At 35.8% G+C, this 18,810-nt stretch overlaps 1 protein-coding gene across 10 annotated transcripts in view; it reads right to left on the reverse strand.

Annotated features, from left to right (window-relative positions):
• Positions 1-18,810, reverse strand: part of ANKIB1 (ankyrin repeat and IBR domain containing 1) — a 164,810-nt gene that overhangs the window by 76,898 nt on the left and 69,102 nt on the right. For 8 of the 10 annotated variants that reach the window (XM_055272726.2, XM_055272727.2, XM_055272720.2 and 5 more), the window contains 2 exons: positions 17,795-18,092; positions 6,035-6,217 (listed from right to left, as the gene is read on the reverse strand). In XM_055272726.2, coding sequence (XP_055128701.1) covers positions 6,035-6,217; positions 17,795-18,092 — 481 coding nt within the window. The remainder of the gene's footprint in view (positions 1-6,034; positions 6,218-17,794; positions 18,093-18,810) is intronic. The other 2 variants (XM_063636355.1, XM_055272728.2) reach the window with 1 other exon arrangement.

Below are 18,810 nucleotides of genomic sequence, written 5' to 3' on the forward strand. Positions count from 1 at the left end.
TCTCTCATTAGCTGATCCATGAGCTTAGCTTGGGAGGGAGGGTGGAAAAAATAGCCAGGAAAGTTTTTAGGATTCTTTGACCCTTCCCTTCATTTCAGCTTCCTTTCTCCTTATTCAGCAGTTCTTGCCTGGGCATCAAGACCTAGGCTACCCTGAGCTGTACTCTGAAATAACAGGAACCCAGCAGCTTCTGCAGAGAAGAGTAGGTTAAACCTGCTAACTAATGTAGCCAGCAATGTCCAGCATGAGTTTCTTGCCAGAAAAAGAACGTTGAGCCTTTTTAACTTATACAGACTAAGAGTGGAGAAGGGAAGGATGATTCTTTAGATGGGCTTCATAGCAGCATATTGCCCACTTTTCCCTCCATACACTCAGATGTAGTCACACAGTCCTGCTCTTACAGAATCTGACCCCAACCTAGGTCTAATACTCGCTAATTTTTCTGTTCTCCCTTTGGTGTTTAAATAAATTGAAAACACTCTTCCTAGCCATCACTTAAATACCTCATTTAAGAAATCTGTTTATAGCAGTTCCCACTCTCCAAAATTACATGTTCACTTACTTTTAAACTTATTTGTGTGTTTCTCTCTCCCTGCTGGAACGTAAACACCTAGAGTGTAGTCACTTATCTTTGTTCCTCCAAGCATCTAAAACAGTGTCTAGCAGTCACTCAGTTTTGTTGAATGATGGGAATAAGAAGTGGATTTTATCCATTTATAGTTTAATTATTTGGAGGAAAAGACTAAATTAAGGAGTTATAGAAATATACACTGTCCAGATCATTGACTAAATTAAAACTCAGCTGAAATATACATTTCACCTTCAGAACATAAATTTTTAAAAGTATCTAAATATATGACTTAATACAATCACACAGCAGGCCATGTAAAATCACCAGCATAGGCAAAATAATCCAGAAGTCAACCAGGGTCAAAGTAGAAGGTACAAATATAAGTTTTAAAGAAAGCATTGATGTTTTTAAAAATTCAAGGGGGCTGGGCATGGTGGCTCATGCCTGTAATCCCAGCACTTTGGGAGGCCGAGGTGGGTGGATCACTTGAGGTCACGAGTTCAAGACCAGCATGGTCAACACGGTGAAACCCTGTCTCTACTAAAAATACAAAAATTAGCCAGGTGTGGTGGTGGGTGCCTGTAATCCCAGCTACTTGGGAGGCTGAGGCAGGAGAATCGCTTGAACTCGGGAGGTGGAGGCTGCAGTGAGCTGAGATCGTACTACTGTACTACAGCCTGGGCAACAGAGTGAGACTCTGTCTCAAATAAAAAATAATTAAAAAAAAAATTCAGGTAAAACTCATAACATAAAATTAACCATTTTAAGGTGTACAATTCAGCAGCATCTAGAACATTTTCAGTGTTGTACAATCACCACCTTTATCTAGTTTCAAAACATTTCCATCACTCCAAAAGAAAGTCCTATAAACATTAAGCAGTCACTCCTTATCTTCCCTGCCCCTAGTTCTTGGCATTTTAGTTTTCTCTCTCCTTATTCAGCTGTTCTTGCCTGAGCATCACAGGAAGCCAGCAGCTTCTGCAGAACAGAGTAGGTTAAACCTGCTAACCAGGTAGCCAGCTAAGGCAATGTCCAGCATATGAGTTCTGTTTCTATAGCTTTTATCTGTTTTGGATCTTTCATATAAATGGAATCATTCAAATGTGACCTTTTGTGTCTGGCTTCTTGAACCTAGAATAATGTTTTTGAGGTTGATCCATATTATATATAGCATGTATTAGTAGTTCATTCCTTTTTATGGCTGAGTAATATTCTATTGTGTGTATATCTCACATCTTGTTTACCCATTCATTAGTTGATAAACATTTGAGTTGTTTTCACCTTTTGGCTATCATAAATAGTACTGCTATAAACATCCAGGTAATATAGGTATTTATTTGAGTATGAAAGTATTACTCTTTACATTGTGAAAATAGTAGACAAAACAAATCCAATATGCGTTGAAAAAATCTACAAAACTAGAAAAACACAGGGACGTGTGATCATAGTATTAGCAAGTCACAAACTCAGAAGACAAAAAGGAAAAAAAATTATACCTCTGAATACCATATAAGTAAAAAACTTAGGATATGGAAAAACACACAAAGTTCTCTTAGAAAGCATTAAGAAAACATACTTCATAGAAAATGTACAACTGAACAGTCAATTTACACGATAATCAGAGAAATAAACAAAGTACCATTTATTTGTCCAAACTGGGTAAATAATAATAACACTGATAATATTCAATGCTAGCAAGAATGTGGAGAAAAAGATTCTCTAATATACTAATGAAATAAAAGTAAATCAGTATAATCTTTCTGGACAGCTTAAGAGCATCTGACAAAGTTTAAAATCTTATGGCCCATCAAATCAATTTCTAAAGACACACAGGAACTATACTTTTAAAATGTGTATACAATGCAATAATGATGACTACGAAGTAATAATCATGATTATAGCAGCAGACAATTAGCTAATGTTTAAAATGAGCCAGGCATTGGTCAAAGTATATACATATATTAACTCATTAAGGATCACTATAACCTTATGAGGTAGGGACTGTTAACTTCATTTTAAGAAGAGACTGAGGCAGACAGTTTAAGTAATCTGCTCAAGGTCACATAGTAAGTCAGCCATCAGGCAAAGATATGAACTCAGACAGTCTGGCTCTAGAATCTGTATTTTCAACTACAATAATGGCACAATTGGATAAAGAAGATATATATCAGACAAATATTCACTGTAGCCTTGTTTTTAAAGGTAAAATATATATAAATTACTTAGACGTTTAGCAACAGGTAAATGTTTAAAATATGTAAAGTATATGTTCTGACTTAGGAGAGATGTTCATGATATATTGTTAAGTTGAAAAAATACAGAATACAATATATGACATGATCTTACTTTTGCATTAAAAATTCAATATATATATATGTTTGCTTAAGTCTGGTAGTACACTTAAGAAACTGTTACCACTCGGGGATACAGTCAGGATGAAGAAATTATTTTACATTTTTAGCAATAAATACTCATTATAAATGTCAGGAAATGCATGAAAATAGACAAAATAATAATTGTAAAGCAGATTACCTATAATCATAAAGATCATTTTGGTATACTTCAATATTCTTCTTGTACACAGTAGTTTTTTCCTATAGAATTAGTATCAAACTTTTCTGTAACTTTTCTTAATATTAGTTATATTAAGTCCATTTAGATATTAAATCTACTGATAATGCCTACTGTTACTACCTGATTCAATTATAAATTAAAATAAGATGGTATTTTGGGGAAAAAACTAAATGTCTTGCAGTTTAATTACATCAATATTATTTCTGGAATATTACTGCCTAAATATCTTCTGACTAAATGACTATATTAATTATTACAGTAAAAATTTCTGTTTGACTCAAGATAATGGATTGTCAAAAAGGAGGCAATATGGCAAACGGAAGGTGCTTGGACCTGAAGTCAGAAGAATCAAGTTCAGCTCACTTTGATTCTGGCAAGTTATTCAGTTATTTTCTAGTTTATTTCCTCACTAAAAAAAGGTGGGGAGGAGAGCACAACTGTCATTCAAGGTTCCCATGTGGATTAAATAACCATGTGAAGGGCCAGCAAAATTCTTAGGGCATAGGCCCTCTCTCTTTCGATGTGTACTTAATCTGAATAAGCTTGCCTATAAAATAACCTAACCACAGAAACAAAAGATTTTTTTAAAAGTAAATTTTAATCCGAAGAAACTCAGTTCTTTTGGCCATATGGAGAGTATAAAGCTCCGAAATTGTTGGGAGTCCACTGGGAAAATAAACAACATGATTGTATGATTATTTTTCTAAACATGTACAAACCAGTAGTTACATAATACCTTTTAGAATCAAGTTAGCACTAAACACTGAGGAATCAGAATCCTTTTGGTAGGAAAAAATTTACTGTGTTATAATTTCTTTAAGAAATATCTACGGATGCCTATTTTGTGCAAGCCACTGCTTGTTTCAAACACTGAAAATAGTCTGCTGAACAGGCAGACATGGCTCTAGCCTTCATGGAATTGACAGTCCATGAAGGAGAGAAAGGCAATAAACAAGTAAACAAAATACATAAAATAATTATAGCATGTGATAGGTCCTATGAAAAATAAACAGGGGGCATAAAGTTTCAGATAAGACACGAAGAATAGGTTTTGAGATCTATTACACAATGGTGACTTTAGCCAATAATAATGTATTGTATATTTCAAAATAAGAGTACATTTCAAATGTCTCATCTTAAAAAAATGATAGGTGAGTTAGGGATGGATATGTTAATTAGCTTGATTTAATCATTCCACATTGCATATACATATCAAAACACAACACTGTACTCCCAAATGTATACAATTATTATTTTTCAATCAAAAATATTAATAATAAAAAATTTAAAAATTAAAATAAAAAGCGCATACAGTAAAGAATAATGGGAAGAGAGGAGACCTATTTTAGAAAGAATGGCAAAAAACAGCTGCGAAATTTCAGACATAGGAAAGAGCAACTGCAAATGCCTTGGTGTAGTCTAGGTATTACAATTAGAGCAAAGTGTGCTGGGGAAAAAAGGTCTGAGATAATGCTGGAAAGGTAGGTAGTGGTCAGATCACATAAGGGCTTACATCTGAGCAAACAGTTTGGATTTTATTCTAAGTACAATGAAAAATCATTAAATGATTTAAATGATATTTATAACATTTAAAATGTCATTCTGAATCCTGTGCACAATATGGATTCTAAAGATACAAGAATAGAAGGAAGAAGACCAGTAAGGAAACTATTACAGTAGCTCAGATAAGAAGTGAAGGTGGTGAAGGCCTAGAGAGGTAGGAGTACAGGTTGGGAAGAACAAATGAATTTAGGTTGTATTTTTGGAGGTAAAATTGACAGGATTCCCCAATTGTTTGGATGTGATGATTAAGAAAACGTGAGGAATCAAGAATGCTTCCCTCATTTATGCTTGAGTAACTCAGTGGACAGAGGTAATATTTATTGAGACCGGGAAGACATAAAGAAAAATGAGAAGAGAATGTTGTCCCCAAAGTCAAGAGAAAAGTGTTTCATTAAGAAGGGATTGGTCAATTGCATAAGTGCCACTGAGGAATTCAAGTAAGATGAGGGCAGAAAAGTACCTACTAAATTTGGCAACATGTCACTCCACGACAGGGGGCAGTTCCATCAGAGTAGAAGGGAAGAAAGTCATACTGCAGTGGGCTAAAGAGGGAATGGAAGGTGAGGAAGTGGTTCTCTCATAAGAAGATAAGAGATATGGGGCTACAACTAAAGGGGAAGAGAGACAGGGCTAGGGAAGGGTTGAGTCAATGGCTGCTTTTATGTATTTTGTTTTGTTTTTAAGATGGGATCTACCAAAGCATGTTTGTTGATACGATCAATTCAAAAGAGAAGGTGAGACTGATGAACTGGAGGACTGGAGTCTTGTAGTAGGAGGAGTGAATGGGATTCATATCTCACATCAGCACCTTATTTATTTGTAAGTAAACACACTCATGTATGATAGACAAAAGACCCATAGCTCCAGGTTTCCTAGATGTTATTATTTATTTATTTTTAAAGTTAGAGACAGGGTCTCACTTTGTCTCCAGGCTGGAGTGCCCTGGCATGATCATAGCTCATGGCAGCCTTGAACTCTAGGGCTCAAGCGATCCTCTTGCCTCAGCCTCCTGAGTAGTTAGGACAATGAGTGTGGGCCACCATTCCTGGGAAATTTTTAAAATTTTTTGTAGATAGAGTCTTGCTATAGCCCAGGCTGGTCTCAGAACTCCGGTGCCTTGGCCTCCCAAAGCACTGGAACTACAGGCATGAGCCACCGTGCTTGGCCTAGGCGTATTTTTATACTTTATGGCTATGAAGATGACAGGATATTTAGAATACTGTAAAGAAGAACACACAAACTGAGTTTTAAAGAAGAAAAGTACAAAACAACATAAAATCTAAAATTACATGTAATTTTTTTACTGAGAAGAAAAAATAAACTGACCTCTCGTTTATCTAATGCAGCATATTCAGCTTCTATTTCTTCAGCCTCGGGATCCCGTGAGAATACCATTTGAGATTCCAGATTGAGGGCCAAATCTTTGTGGTGTTGCTTTTCAGCACAATCACAAGGAGTATCTTTATTTTCATTCTCAGCAAACAAGTCTCCTCCATGTTTTACTAAAAGCTAAAAAAGTTTTTTTTCAAAAACTTGCAACTGCAGGTTCAAATAAGTTATTTCATGCTGTTTTTAAAACATTAAAAATATAATAAAATTAACACAACAAAAATGCAACAGTATGTACAGTATGTATTTGAAATGACAAAAAAAGAGGTATTTAGATACCAGTGGCTTCTGATTTTAAGATTAGTAATTCTTGTTTTTCAAATAATGAGTTCCTCTTGTTAAAAAATAATTTTAAAAAACCCAAAACCAGTTTTTTAAACTTCAGAAATTAAGCATTTTGTTTAGTCCAAAAATAAAACTTGAAAAAGTTTATAGTTACTCAGTACTTTAAATTTTTAAATTTCTTATAATTTGTATAAATCTTTCTTAAACAAGGACACTGCTGATACTGTTAATTTAACTACTAAAGTCTGGATGTCCTGGCATGGCAGACAAAAGTTTCATTCATTATCCAGTGAAACACTGAAATGAAATTAGGACGAGCAAGTCACTGAGGTAAAGCTGTTTTCAATATTCTTCAAAATAAGTAATGGGACTAGCTACTGATAGCCACATTGGGAAGCTAAGTCTATCCAATCTCTCTTTGACCCAAAGAAATCCCACCTTTAAAAACACATGGAATAGTAGCTTGACTTGTTTAGTAATGAGGTTTCTGCTAGCTTTGCAGAAATTAAGTATGTTGTTATTAAGGACTGTAGGTTCAAGTTTCCCATTATATCTGCAAAGATATTAAGAAGGGCATGAATGCCAGGATAACCATATCTAGGACAACTCTAATGGACAGCCTAACAGTCACAGGATTATTTTTGTTTTTGTTTTTGAGACAGAGTTTTGATCTGTCACTCAGACTGGAGTGCAATGGCATGATCCTGGTTCACTGCAACCTGGGTTCAAGTGATTCTCCTGCCTCAGCCTCCCGAGTAGCTGGGATTACAGGCGCCCGCCACCACACCCGGCTAATTTTTGTATTTTTAGTAGAGATGGGGTTTCACTATGTTGCTCAGGCTTGTCTTGAACTCCTGACTTCAGGTGATCCGTCCACCTTGGCCTCCCAAAATACTAGGATTACAAGTGTGAGCCACTGCGCCCGGCCACAGGATTCTTTTATAGGATCCAGTCATACTCACAATAATATAGTAACAGTCAGTATTTATTGTTTTCTAAACACTTTAAAGCACACATTCTCATTTAACATTAACAACCCCATATAACAGGGGTATTATTGTATCTCAGAATAGTTAAGTAGCTTGACTAACTAAAGTTACCCAGCTAGTAAGCAGTAGAACTGGGATCCAGACACAAGTCTGACCAAGTTTTTAACCATGACCGGACACTATACTGACTCGTAAGTAGGTAGACTAATCATATAAATCGAAGTGAAATGCATTCTGGGTCCATCTTGAAGTTCTGCCCAGACTCTTACTTATGATCTAAATGTTAACACTTTCTAGAGATTTTCATTTAGCGTGAGTTAATCAAAATGGTAGCTTCTTTTTATTTTCTTCCAAATAATTTTATCTTCTTTCTCTCCTCAACAAACACACAATCTTCCTATAAAGTTCTTTGGAACGGGAATCCTCACGGTTCTCCTACAGTCCTAAGAATCCTCGCAAAACAACGGGCTTATATCAATGCCAGATCTGGAAGCCATGGGCTAACTGGACGAGCCCACTGGATTTGACTTTAGCTTCTTGCTCTAGCCAGAGGTATGCCTTAGAGCTAAGGTGGTTTTTAAGTTGTAAAAATAAGCAAACCAAACAAGACTATGAAATAAAGACATGTGGCCACAAGGCTTAAAATATTTACTATCTGTTCCTTTACAGAAAAATGTTTGCTAAGAATGGCTCTAAGCTGTCATTCTGGCAGCCACCTTCTAGATTCCGAGGGCAAGGTCTTATCAGCTGCTATTTGCCACCTAGAACCTTTTTACTGCAAGTGTGGTCTGGGGACCAGTAGTATGTCCTGGGAATTTGTTAGAAATGGAGAATCTCAGCATCATCCCCCAAACCCCTCCAAGCCCAGGCCTCTGAATAAAAATGTCATTCTGATCTCCAAGAGATTCTTTTTGCACAAAAATGTTTGAGAAGCAATGAGCCTAAAGTACAACCAATGTGGCTGTGGAAACTGATAAATTTGTATTACCTAATTTATTCAATATGGGGAACTTATAGTAAATCCAGAGACTTATCATATCCATAGCAGGATCTATTACCATTTTTACCCTCTCTGTTTCACAAGTTACCAAAACCTAAATACAAAATAGACTATCTGCTCCTGACTGTTGCAGAACTAAAGAGCTGACTTTATTCTTGAGTTCTCTATTTAGAGTCATAGAAAATTATTTCTAAAATGCATGCTGGGATAACTTTCAAAATCAGGATTTGGTTTACTTTGCAACAGATATTACCACACAAAAAAATATTAATTTTAGAAAACAAATCATCTTTAACTTAATGCCCTAGTCTTCCTTAACAAAAGCAAAGACAACAAAATTTAAGAAGCTGTACCCTAACAGAATCTTGGTAAGGGGAACCTTATTAAAAGGGTATGCCAGAATGTGGACTTCATTCATTGGGGGGTTAAAAAAATGTGTGTGAAGAGGGGATGTGTGAGAAGTCATTGTTGAAGGTAACTGCTGACCATTATTAGAACCTGGGTGAGAATGATTAGTAAACTATCTTTGCAAGGTGTTCCCTAATGAGTTTGACTGCAGTTGGGGTTAGGGAACCATAAAGACCTGTATCTCATTGCTGCAATTTGGCACCTGTAGAGAAACTCATAATCAGTTATGAAATGGGAAGATCCATGTTTGTAGCATTAGGCTTGGCTATGAAAATCCACCTGTATGTTACCTTTGGCATGGAAGACAGCTGACAGCAATAATGCCTGACACTGAGGAGAATGTGTTAAAAAGTACTTCAGTTTGCTGACCTTTAGGGAATAAAGTCAGGAACACCAGTAAGTAAAAGATGCATTAAGGGGAGATAGCTGCTAAAGTGTTGTGGAATAAAGTTAGGTGTCTTACTTTGACAAAATAGAAAGTTATGTCTGGTTCTGAAGAGTACTTTTTAAATGCTTCAACCAAAGCATCCCAACTAAGCATCTGCTTTCCCAGTCTCAAATTAGCTAAGGAGGACTTAATAGGAGGACTGAGTATTTTACTTAAACATGGTTTTAAGCCTATCTTGGTGGCACATAAAATGTTCTACCTTAAAAGAAACCAAATTACCATGATCGCAACACATTTGTTCTACTATTCTGCCTTTCTTTCCATTCACAATTCCAGAGGAAGAGGGGTAGGGGGCTTTAAGAGAGGTAACCCCTACTATTCAAGACAAACCCCACCCCATCCCTTTGATCACCCTTTAAATGGGTGGTGACTCTGGATTGACTTACTCAGGATTATAACTTAATCTTGCTATCCTTCTGGTTAATTTCCTAAAAATTTTCTAGCTTTCTTGGCCTTCATATTTCTCAAATTAGTTATTGATACCAATTGTCTCTCAATTTCCTCAGCAAATGACTCAATTATGTCCAGGAATCTGACTTCTACCTGGACTATTTTACTGAAACAATATTCCAGAAAATCATTAATACCTCTTAACTCTCAAATCCATCAGCGTTTCTCAGTCCTCCAATTCCTTTACTTTCAGCAGCACATCACATGATTGAACAGCTCCTCTCCTTGAAATTCTTCTTTTGCATCTTTGACATTGTATCATCTTGGTTCTTTTATTTCTCTATTTTTTGTGTTTCCCTCATAGGCACTACTTCTTATTCTCATCTCTTTGAACACGGGCATTCTTCAAACTGATGCTGTGACTTTAACTCTATTATTTTATCTATAACCTAAAGTCTTTTCCTTGCATCTCTCATCTATACATTATCTTGCTTTTAGTTGTCAACTCTATGTAGATAACACTCAATTCTAAATTCTAAATGAGTGTCTATATTCTTTATTCCTTAACTCTTTAGTCGTAATCGTCAACAGCCTGCCTACCATTTCATGTGGATAAGCTAGGATGTCAATATCCAGCCTTCTAAATGAAAACTCAATATATTCTCCCTTCCTTTCAACCAATTCCTCCATTTCACCTTACTTTCTAATGTCTGTTAATTGTTAGCAGGCTTCGAAGTCACTCAGGATCAAAACCATGCTCATCTTATTTAAAAATAAAGTTAATTAATTTTAGTCTAATTATAGATGTGATAGCAGGTATAGAGAATGTACACAAATCAAAAAGAGAGAGCTCACTATTGTCAATATTAAACATTATAGAGCCTCCATCCTTTTTTTTTTTTTTTTAAAGCTTTCTTTCCCTTGCTTTCTTATTATCAACCGACTGAGTCACCAAAGGCTAACAGTTCTTCACAATGTCCCTGGCATCTGCCTCATCCTTTCCATCTCCAGTACCACCACACAAACCCAGACGCTTTGTCAGTTCACAATAGAGTTAGTGCATTAATCTTCTAACTCCTATCACTCCTTCTAATACATTGGTTCTCAACTTACCAATGTCTGGGGTCCCCTCTCACAAATTTAGATTTTATTGGTCTGAGGTTTCTGTGTAGTCATGCTTAGAACTACTGTTCTAGCACAAAGGTTTTCAAACGGTGTAAGAATTATTTGCGTAGCTTGATAGTCATATTAGGTAGATATGGAGAGGGGACTGTAAGAGGTATGTATACTTTTTACAGGTGATTCCATTATAGGTAGCCCACAAATTATGCCCCAAGCTAGGGTTCTCAAGCTTTAAATAAGAATCCCTTTGGGATTCTGTTAAACTAGATTCAAATCTGGTTGGTCTTGGATGGAGCTGAGATTCAGCATTTCCAACAAGTTCTCAGGTGACTGATGTCAATGCCAGTCTAAGGACGATTCTTTTGAGTAGCAAGGCTTTAAGAAACACTGCTTTGGAAGTACCCCATTCAAATCTATTGTACATTACAACCATCAGGCTAATCTCATCATATTTGCTTTCATAGTATCACTCTCCGATTAAAAATTCATTTCTTTTTTTTTTTTTTTTTTGGAGACAGGATCTCGCTCTGTCACCCAGGCTGGAGTACAGTAGCATGATCACGGCTCACTGCAGCCTCCACCTCCTGGGCTCAAGTGATCCTTCCACCTCAGCCTCCTGAGTAGCTGGGACTACAGGTGTGTATCACCACGACTGGCTAATTTTTTTATTTTTAGTAGAAACGAGCTCTCACTATGTTGCCCAGGCTGATCTTGAACTTTTGGGCTCAAGATATGCTCCTGCCTCGGCCAACCAAAGTGGTGGGGTTACAGGCGTGAGCCACCGCACTTGGCCAAAAAATTTTCCATGGCTCAATTTTCTCTAAAAGAAACCCCAAATTCTTAATCTTGGCATTTAGTACTTTCTACTTGGTACATCCTCTATCCTCCTTTAAAGTAATCTGTTTTATTACTCCTCCACAAAATATTTCAATCTGCATATGTCTGAGACCTAGAACAGTGCTTCTCAAACTCTGCCATGCAAATAATCACCAGGAGAACGTGCTAAACATTTCTGGAATCTATTCCCAGAGATACAAATTCAGAATGTGAAGGTCTGGTTGGCCCAATAATTTGTTAATTATAACAAGTTGTCAGAACTGAAGCTGCAGGTCTGAGAGCCACAAATACTTAAACTGAAATATTACCCACTCCAATCTTACTACTACCCATGAAATCTTCCAGGATATGTAAAATTAAAAAATTACCTCTCCTTCCCTTCAATACCTGTAACAGTCACTGCCTAAATAGTTAATATAGGCCTTAGCATCATAATATTTGAGGGACAATAATGAGATCATAACTATCTTGATTAAAAATTAGAAAACAGAGGCCCAGACAGGCAAAGTTACTCAGCTGCTGAACCGGAAACATAATTCCTGTATTCTTTACACAGTTTTAAAACTCTAGGTGCTAAAAACACAATATAATTAGGTAATATTCTTCAGTCTGACCTGTGAATGGTTTTTACGACTTTTCAATGAAGTGTGAAATGTTCCCATAGCTGCCAAAGTGTCAAATAGGCCCTGTAGCTGTAAAGGAAAATGTGTGACTTACCACCTTTGGTTTTATAGTGACCTCTATTTGATCTGACATGAAGCAGCTACACTTAAAACTCTGCATAAGCAAGTAGGTCACAGCTGAACAGGAAATAGCTAAGATAAAACTCATTTAAAAAAATTGCTTTTCACAAAGAGTAAAGCACTATCAAAAACAACCTGTCACATTCACTATTTACTGAATCACTATTACAAGTTAAGCCCTAATGGAAACATAATGAGGCCTAATGACTAGGGTTGCTCTATGGAAGTCTACCAAAGGAAGAAATATCACTGGATGTTTTACTAAGCCATGCTAATACATCTAACCCACCACCCCTCTCAAGTCCATTCCTGTTCCCAAGCAGAAAACAAAAACTCTCAGTAACTAAGAACAGTATATTATTTATTAAATTTTTGTCAGACTTATGATTTAATGGAACTTTATTTCTGTGTTCTGAGTATCCATTACATAGCACTTTTTAAGTCCTTTGTATAACTGAAGCTTATAGGACCCGTTACGTATTGATAATGCTATTTTACATATTTAAAATAATCTTCAAGTATGGAGTCATCTTAGGCCAAATCAAACCTGCTGCCTGTTTCTGTACAGCCCACAAACTAAAAACAGTTTTTACATTTTCAAATGGTTGAAAAGAATAAATACAATTATTTCATGACATACGAAAATTATAAGCAATTCAAATGGCGATGTCCATAAATAAAGATTTATTAGAACACTGCCATCCTCTTTTGTTTCTGTATTGTCTGTGGCTGCTTTCAAGGTAAAATGTCAGAGTTGCCTAAAATATTTACTATCTGGGCTTTCACAGAAAAAAGTTTGCTGATCTGTAAATAATTTTTGGAATATGAAATAAAATTAGAATTTCAGGTGCTTTATTTATAGTCTGTCCTTAATAAATGTTTATCATATAAGCATTCCTAATTGTCAAACAATTGTAGACTACTCCTCTGTGTTATTTTTACCTCACAAATAATTTAGAATAATTAATTTGTGAAACTCCAGGTTTTTCTGTGTAAGGAAGTTCTGAAAACTATGCCAAAGTGAGGATTCAACATAAAGCACTTGGTGTTAGAAAGTGGCCACAGAAATAAATGGAGGAACTGGTCCAAAGAGACAGAGGTCTACTCTGCCATGGGTAGTATGAGTTTGATGCAATTAACAAAAAAAAGAGGGAAATCCAAGGTAAGCACAGGTATCAATACTGGATAAGGAGATAATGGTAGCATCATTAATAGAATCTAGAGTCAAGAATCAAGCACTAGTGAAGTCTCTACTGGGTAGAAAAGAAGACAGTACAATTTTGAAAATGCTGAATTTGAGAGATTGTTGGATATCCATAAGTCAATCAGGCAACAATATAGCATGAAGAAGTTCAAAGAAGTCAGATCTAGGCATCAGAGACACAGATAACCAATGCAACTCTACATACCGTGTGATACCTTCACACCTGGAGGTTCCCTGAAGAACTCTATAATTAAGGGGTTTTAATTTTATGTTCTCTGTGTGTGTGTGTGGGGGGCGCTTATTACAGAACATAATTACTACAGGGAGATGGGGAAGTTTTAAAATAAATATTTTATTTCTATGGTACAAAATAATGAGCTATAAGAAACTGTTTAAATTATTAAATGCCAATGATGACTTCATCAACTCTATCCTTAAATAAATATACCAGAGAGAAAAACGTTTTTGACAGCTAGAGAAGATATACTTCCACAGATGTAGTTAAGAAACAGGTTGGCCTTAACAATGGGAAAAAAGATAATCTCTTTGATCTTAAAGGCTAGACACTAAAAATGGGATATATTTTACTGCAATAACAGGCTAATAGAGAATCTGTGTTAAAAGGAATCTTCCAAATAAATTTGAGATCATCTATTCCAACCACCCAAGAGGAAACTATTACAGTGGCTGAGTGACACATGCAAGGTTCCACGGATAGTTACTCTGAGAACCAAGACTAAAAATCAATGCTCCCTCCACCATACTATAATCTCTTAGTTTTATGAAACATAAATAAATATCTGATGACACTTTCACTCAACCCAAACCTTTATATCATGCTTGGTACCAATGAGCACTATAAACATTAGAAAGCATTATACAAATGTTAGTTACTATAACTATTATTCTTACAGCCAAACACTAAAAGCAATGATATAAAGAAATAAGTTTAGAAAAAAATATTTAAATTAACTATGACACTAAACTTTATAAGAGACATCTAAGCCTTTCCTGTTCATCAAAGTAGTATGATACCACCTGAAAATAACTAGAGACTCATAATAAGAATTAAGTTGTACAGTTAAACAGGTCACATATTTTAATGTATAGTCAGCCTTCTCCATCTGTGGTCTCCACATCCTTAGATTCCACATCCCTGGATTCAACCAACAGCAGGTAAAAAATATTTGGAAAACAAATATGGATGGCTGTGTCTGTATTGAACATCCATGTTTTTTTCTTGTCATTATTCCCTAATGACACTTACATTGTACATTATACACAATCTAGAGACAATTTAAAGTATAAGGAGGATGTGTGTAGGTTATATGCAAATACTGTGCCATTTTCTATAAGAGATTTGAGCATCTGTGGATTTTCGTATCTGCAGAGAGTCCTGGAACAAATCTCCCTTGGATACCAAGTGACAATTGTATTTATCGTATGCACTTGTACAAGAAAACAAAATAAGGCTTCTGGAGATAGTTAATATATGCTTCCCTGAGAAACTCTTCTGGTTTAATTAGCAGTATGCATAATAAAAAATCATTAAGGGCCTAAGGCTGGACAAGAGTATATATAATCAAGTATATATAAGAGGTCAAAGATAAGCTTTATCTGAATAAAATATGCTGAAATGTTATAAAAACTAGAATAAATGTAAGGTATTTATAGGGCTCCTTTTAGAATGTTTTATATTTAATATTAAGTCAAAGAGCTCTTCTAAATACAGAAAATGAAAACAATCATCAAATGATGTGGTTTATGTGATGTGATATGCTGATAGGTCAAACAGTTAAAGCACACACACACATTTACATGCTCACACATACATATCAGGCAAATTGTCACGCCTGCCAGATAGTACAGTATAAACCTGGCGCTAATTTCTTTCACTGAGCAAAAAATAACACTGGTAAAAACAACACTCTCAATTTTTTGAAAAATTTAATAAGTATGTCATTGTCAACATACTTCAAAATCAACAACTACTAAAGCAATGCTTATACAGAAAAGTTGGAAGCAAGATATTAAAGCATTTAATTTATATACATATATATATTTTTTTTTTTTGAGATGGAGTCTCGCTCTGTTGCCTAGGCTGGAGTGCAGTGGCACCATCTTGACTCACTGCAACCTCTGCCTCCCATGTTCAGGCGATTCTCCTGCCTCAGCCTCCCAAGCAGCTGGGACTACAGGTGCCTGCCACCACGCCTGGCTAATTTTTGTATTTTTAGTAGAGATGGGGTTTCACCATATTGGCCAGGCTGGTCTCGAACCCCTGACCTTGTGATCTGCCCACCTCGGCCTCCCAAAGTGCTGGAATTACAGGTGTGAGCCACCGTGCCTGGCCTATTTAAAATATTTAAGAGCATTATTGCTACTATCCAGAAAAATCTACTTTCTACTCCAGTCCATTTGAGAAGTATGATGCAGTCCCATCAATAATGGTGAGTCATTATAGCAGGAATTCTTCCACAATAGGTAAACACAGGACAATGTACAGAGAAGCTTGTGTAAAAAGCCTCAGGAATTCTGCTATTAGTCGCCTATCCTCCAAATCCTAGGAGATTCTTCCACTACAGTGGATCAATGTTAGAAAACATTGCAGCCAGGCTTGGTGGCATGTGTGTGCCTGTAGTCCTAGCTAGTCCAGAAGATGAGGCAGGGAGATCACTTAATCCCAAGAGTTTGAGACCAGCCTGGACAACATAGAGAGACCTTGTCTCTTAAAACAACAAACAAACAAAAAAGTATTGCTTGAAAAATAGTTTCAAGTTAATGACCATCACTAACTAACTAATGGGTAAAGGTTACACAAACTCAATGAAATGACAAAGACTCTAAAAGATTAGCAAGTATCACAAACATTAGCAGTAAACAAAAGATCACAAGCATATTAGAAATGAAAGAACTGACACTTCAGATATACTGAAGAAATAATATAAGTGATGGTAATCTTTTAATATAAGAAAATGAACATTCATATTTTTGGTATATTGATCTACTTAGAAGTCTAAAGTATACATGAACAACATTAACGAAACAAGAAATTTTCAGGTATATATTTTAATCTGATTATGATAATTGCTTTTCCAATAAAGGTATATACTTTTAGTAATAAAGATACTCTGTAATCCAGTCTAATATGCTCCTCACACATACTTAAATACATCTATGCAAAAGAACTTCTATGAGATATGTAAGGATGGATATGAATGTTGGTAGCTGAGAAAAACCTATTCTATGTATAGTAGTGATGATACTATATAATGATTTCTTAACTTAGTTAAGATCTCATATTATATGCGTGATTTTATCTAATTTGTTGTTAAATATTTTGTAGATATAAATAATGTTATATATTTATACATGAAATAGATATGGAAAAATTACAATATAATACAGTATGTATTCAGGGGCACTTTAACGCCAATTAAACAGAAAAATACACATTTTAAAATTCCAAGTGATTTTAAAAAGACTCCAATAAATGTATTTGTTAATATTTATCCATTGCTTAGTGAGCTCATCAATTCTACATAAACTATAGGTTCCATTTGCCAAAAATTTGCTATACTCAACATGTATAAATTTTATAAATTGGTGACCAAAAAAATCAGCAAAAAAGCAGAATATATCTCTACTATAACTATGACTCTAAATATGATAGTGCTTAATTGATGACCAATATCTTAAGAGATTAACAAATTTTTAATTGCTCTTGACTCCACTTTATTAGAAAAGTGATTGTTCACCTGTGGGGCTTTCTCCCTCCCTAAAACAATGAAATAACTTTATTTAAAAGAGGCCGTTGGCCCGTCGCAGTGACTCCTGCCTGTAATCCCAGCACTTTGGCAGGCTGAGGCAGGCGGATCATGAGGTCAAGAGATTGAGACTATCCTGGCCAACATGGTGAAACCCCGTCTCTACTAAAAATACAAAAATTAGCTGGGCGTGGTGGTGCGTGCCTGTAGTCCCAGCTACTCGGGAGGCTGAGGCAGAAGAATCTCTTGAACCCGGGAGGCAGAGGTTGCAGTGAGCCAAGATCACGCCACTGCACTCCAGCCTGGCAACAGAGCAAGACTCTGTCTCAAAAAAAAAAAAGAGGCCCTTTATTTAAAAGGGTCTTTTAGAAGACAAAAGCGAAAAAAAATGACCAAATTACTAAGACAATAAAAAAAAAAAAACAAAAAACTGACAGTTACATATTACCTGGATACAAATTTTACAATGCAGAATATTTAAAAAAAAAAAAAAAAAAGTTTTACCTCTACACAGGCTTTCATCCCTGAGGCAGCAGCATAGTGCAAGGGTGTGTTTTTTTTGTTATCAACAGCATCAATAGCTGCTCTCTCATATTCACCCTGGTCAAGTTTTGCTCCTTTCCATTTTAAGATCATCTGCAGACAATCTGCTCTTCTGAAATCATCTTCTGTGGGGCGTGCCAAGCGAGGATGAAGGGCTCCTTCAGATATCATAATTTGAGGTCCCATACACAACAAATGCATAGATGTTTCATTGTGCACATTCCGTTTATTTGGATTTCCATCTCTACCAAGAAAAGTCCTAAAATGGAAAGGAAGGGAAAAGTAAAGGATGAAAATCGCTTATTTTCTACCTTGAAATACATTGAAGATAACACATTTAAAAGATAAATTCTAAGCTGATAATCCAATTTATACTGAGGGTCTGGTTTACAACAGCTTGAATGACTAATTCTTAGTTTTAAAAAACTCTATTCTAGAATAACAATACTAAGAAAAATAAATGTAAATATCTTTATACTACTTGCTAATTAAAAGGGAGGGAAAGGAAACGAAAAGGAAGAAAAAAGGAAGATGAGAAATACAAGGGGTGAGGAATGGACAGGAAAAGAAAACAGTGGTAATTTACAGATTAATGTCAATTATATAGATGCCTAAGGGTGTATTAAGCATTCCACACTAATTTTTAATTCTTCCTTTATTGCTCTGATCTATTTGTTGCATACATAGTTATTTAATAGTGACAACAACTACTATATTAGTGGCAACTAATTTAAGGACAGAAAGTAATATGTAAGCCTGAGACTAAATCTAGTGAAAATTTTCTCCACCAAGGTTATCAGCTAACCTTTGAAATAATAAGGCATATATTTACACAGTGTCTTTTTTTTTTTTTTTGAGACGGAGTCTCACTGTCTTCCAGGCTGGAGTGCAGTGGCGCGATCTCTGCTCACTGCAAGCTCTGCCTCCCGGGTTCCCGACATTCTCCTGCCTCAGCCTCCCCAGTAGCTGGGACTACA

The sequence above is a fragment of the Symphalangus syndactylus genome, chromosome 3, assembly GCF_028878055.3.
Source record: "Symphalangus syndactylus isolate Jambi chromosome 3, NHGRI_mSymSyn1-v2.1_pri, whole genome shotgun sequence".
Taxonomy (NCBI): Eukaryota; Metazoa; Chordata; class Mammalia; order Primates; family Hylobatidae; genus Symphalangus; species Symphalangus syndactylus.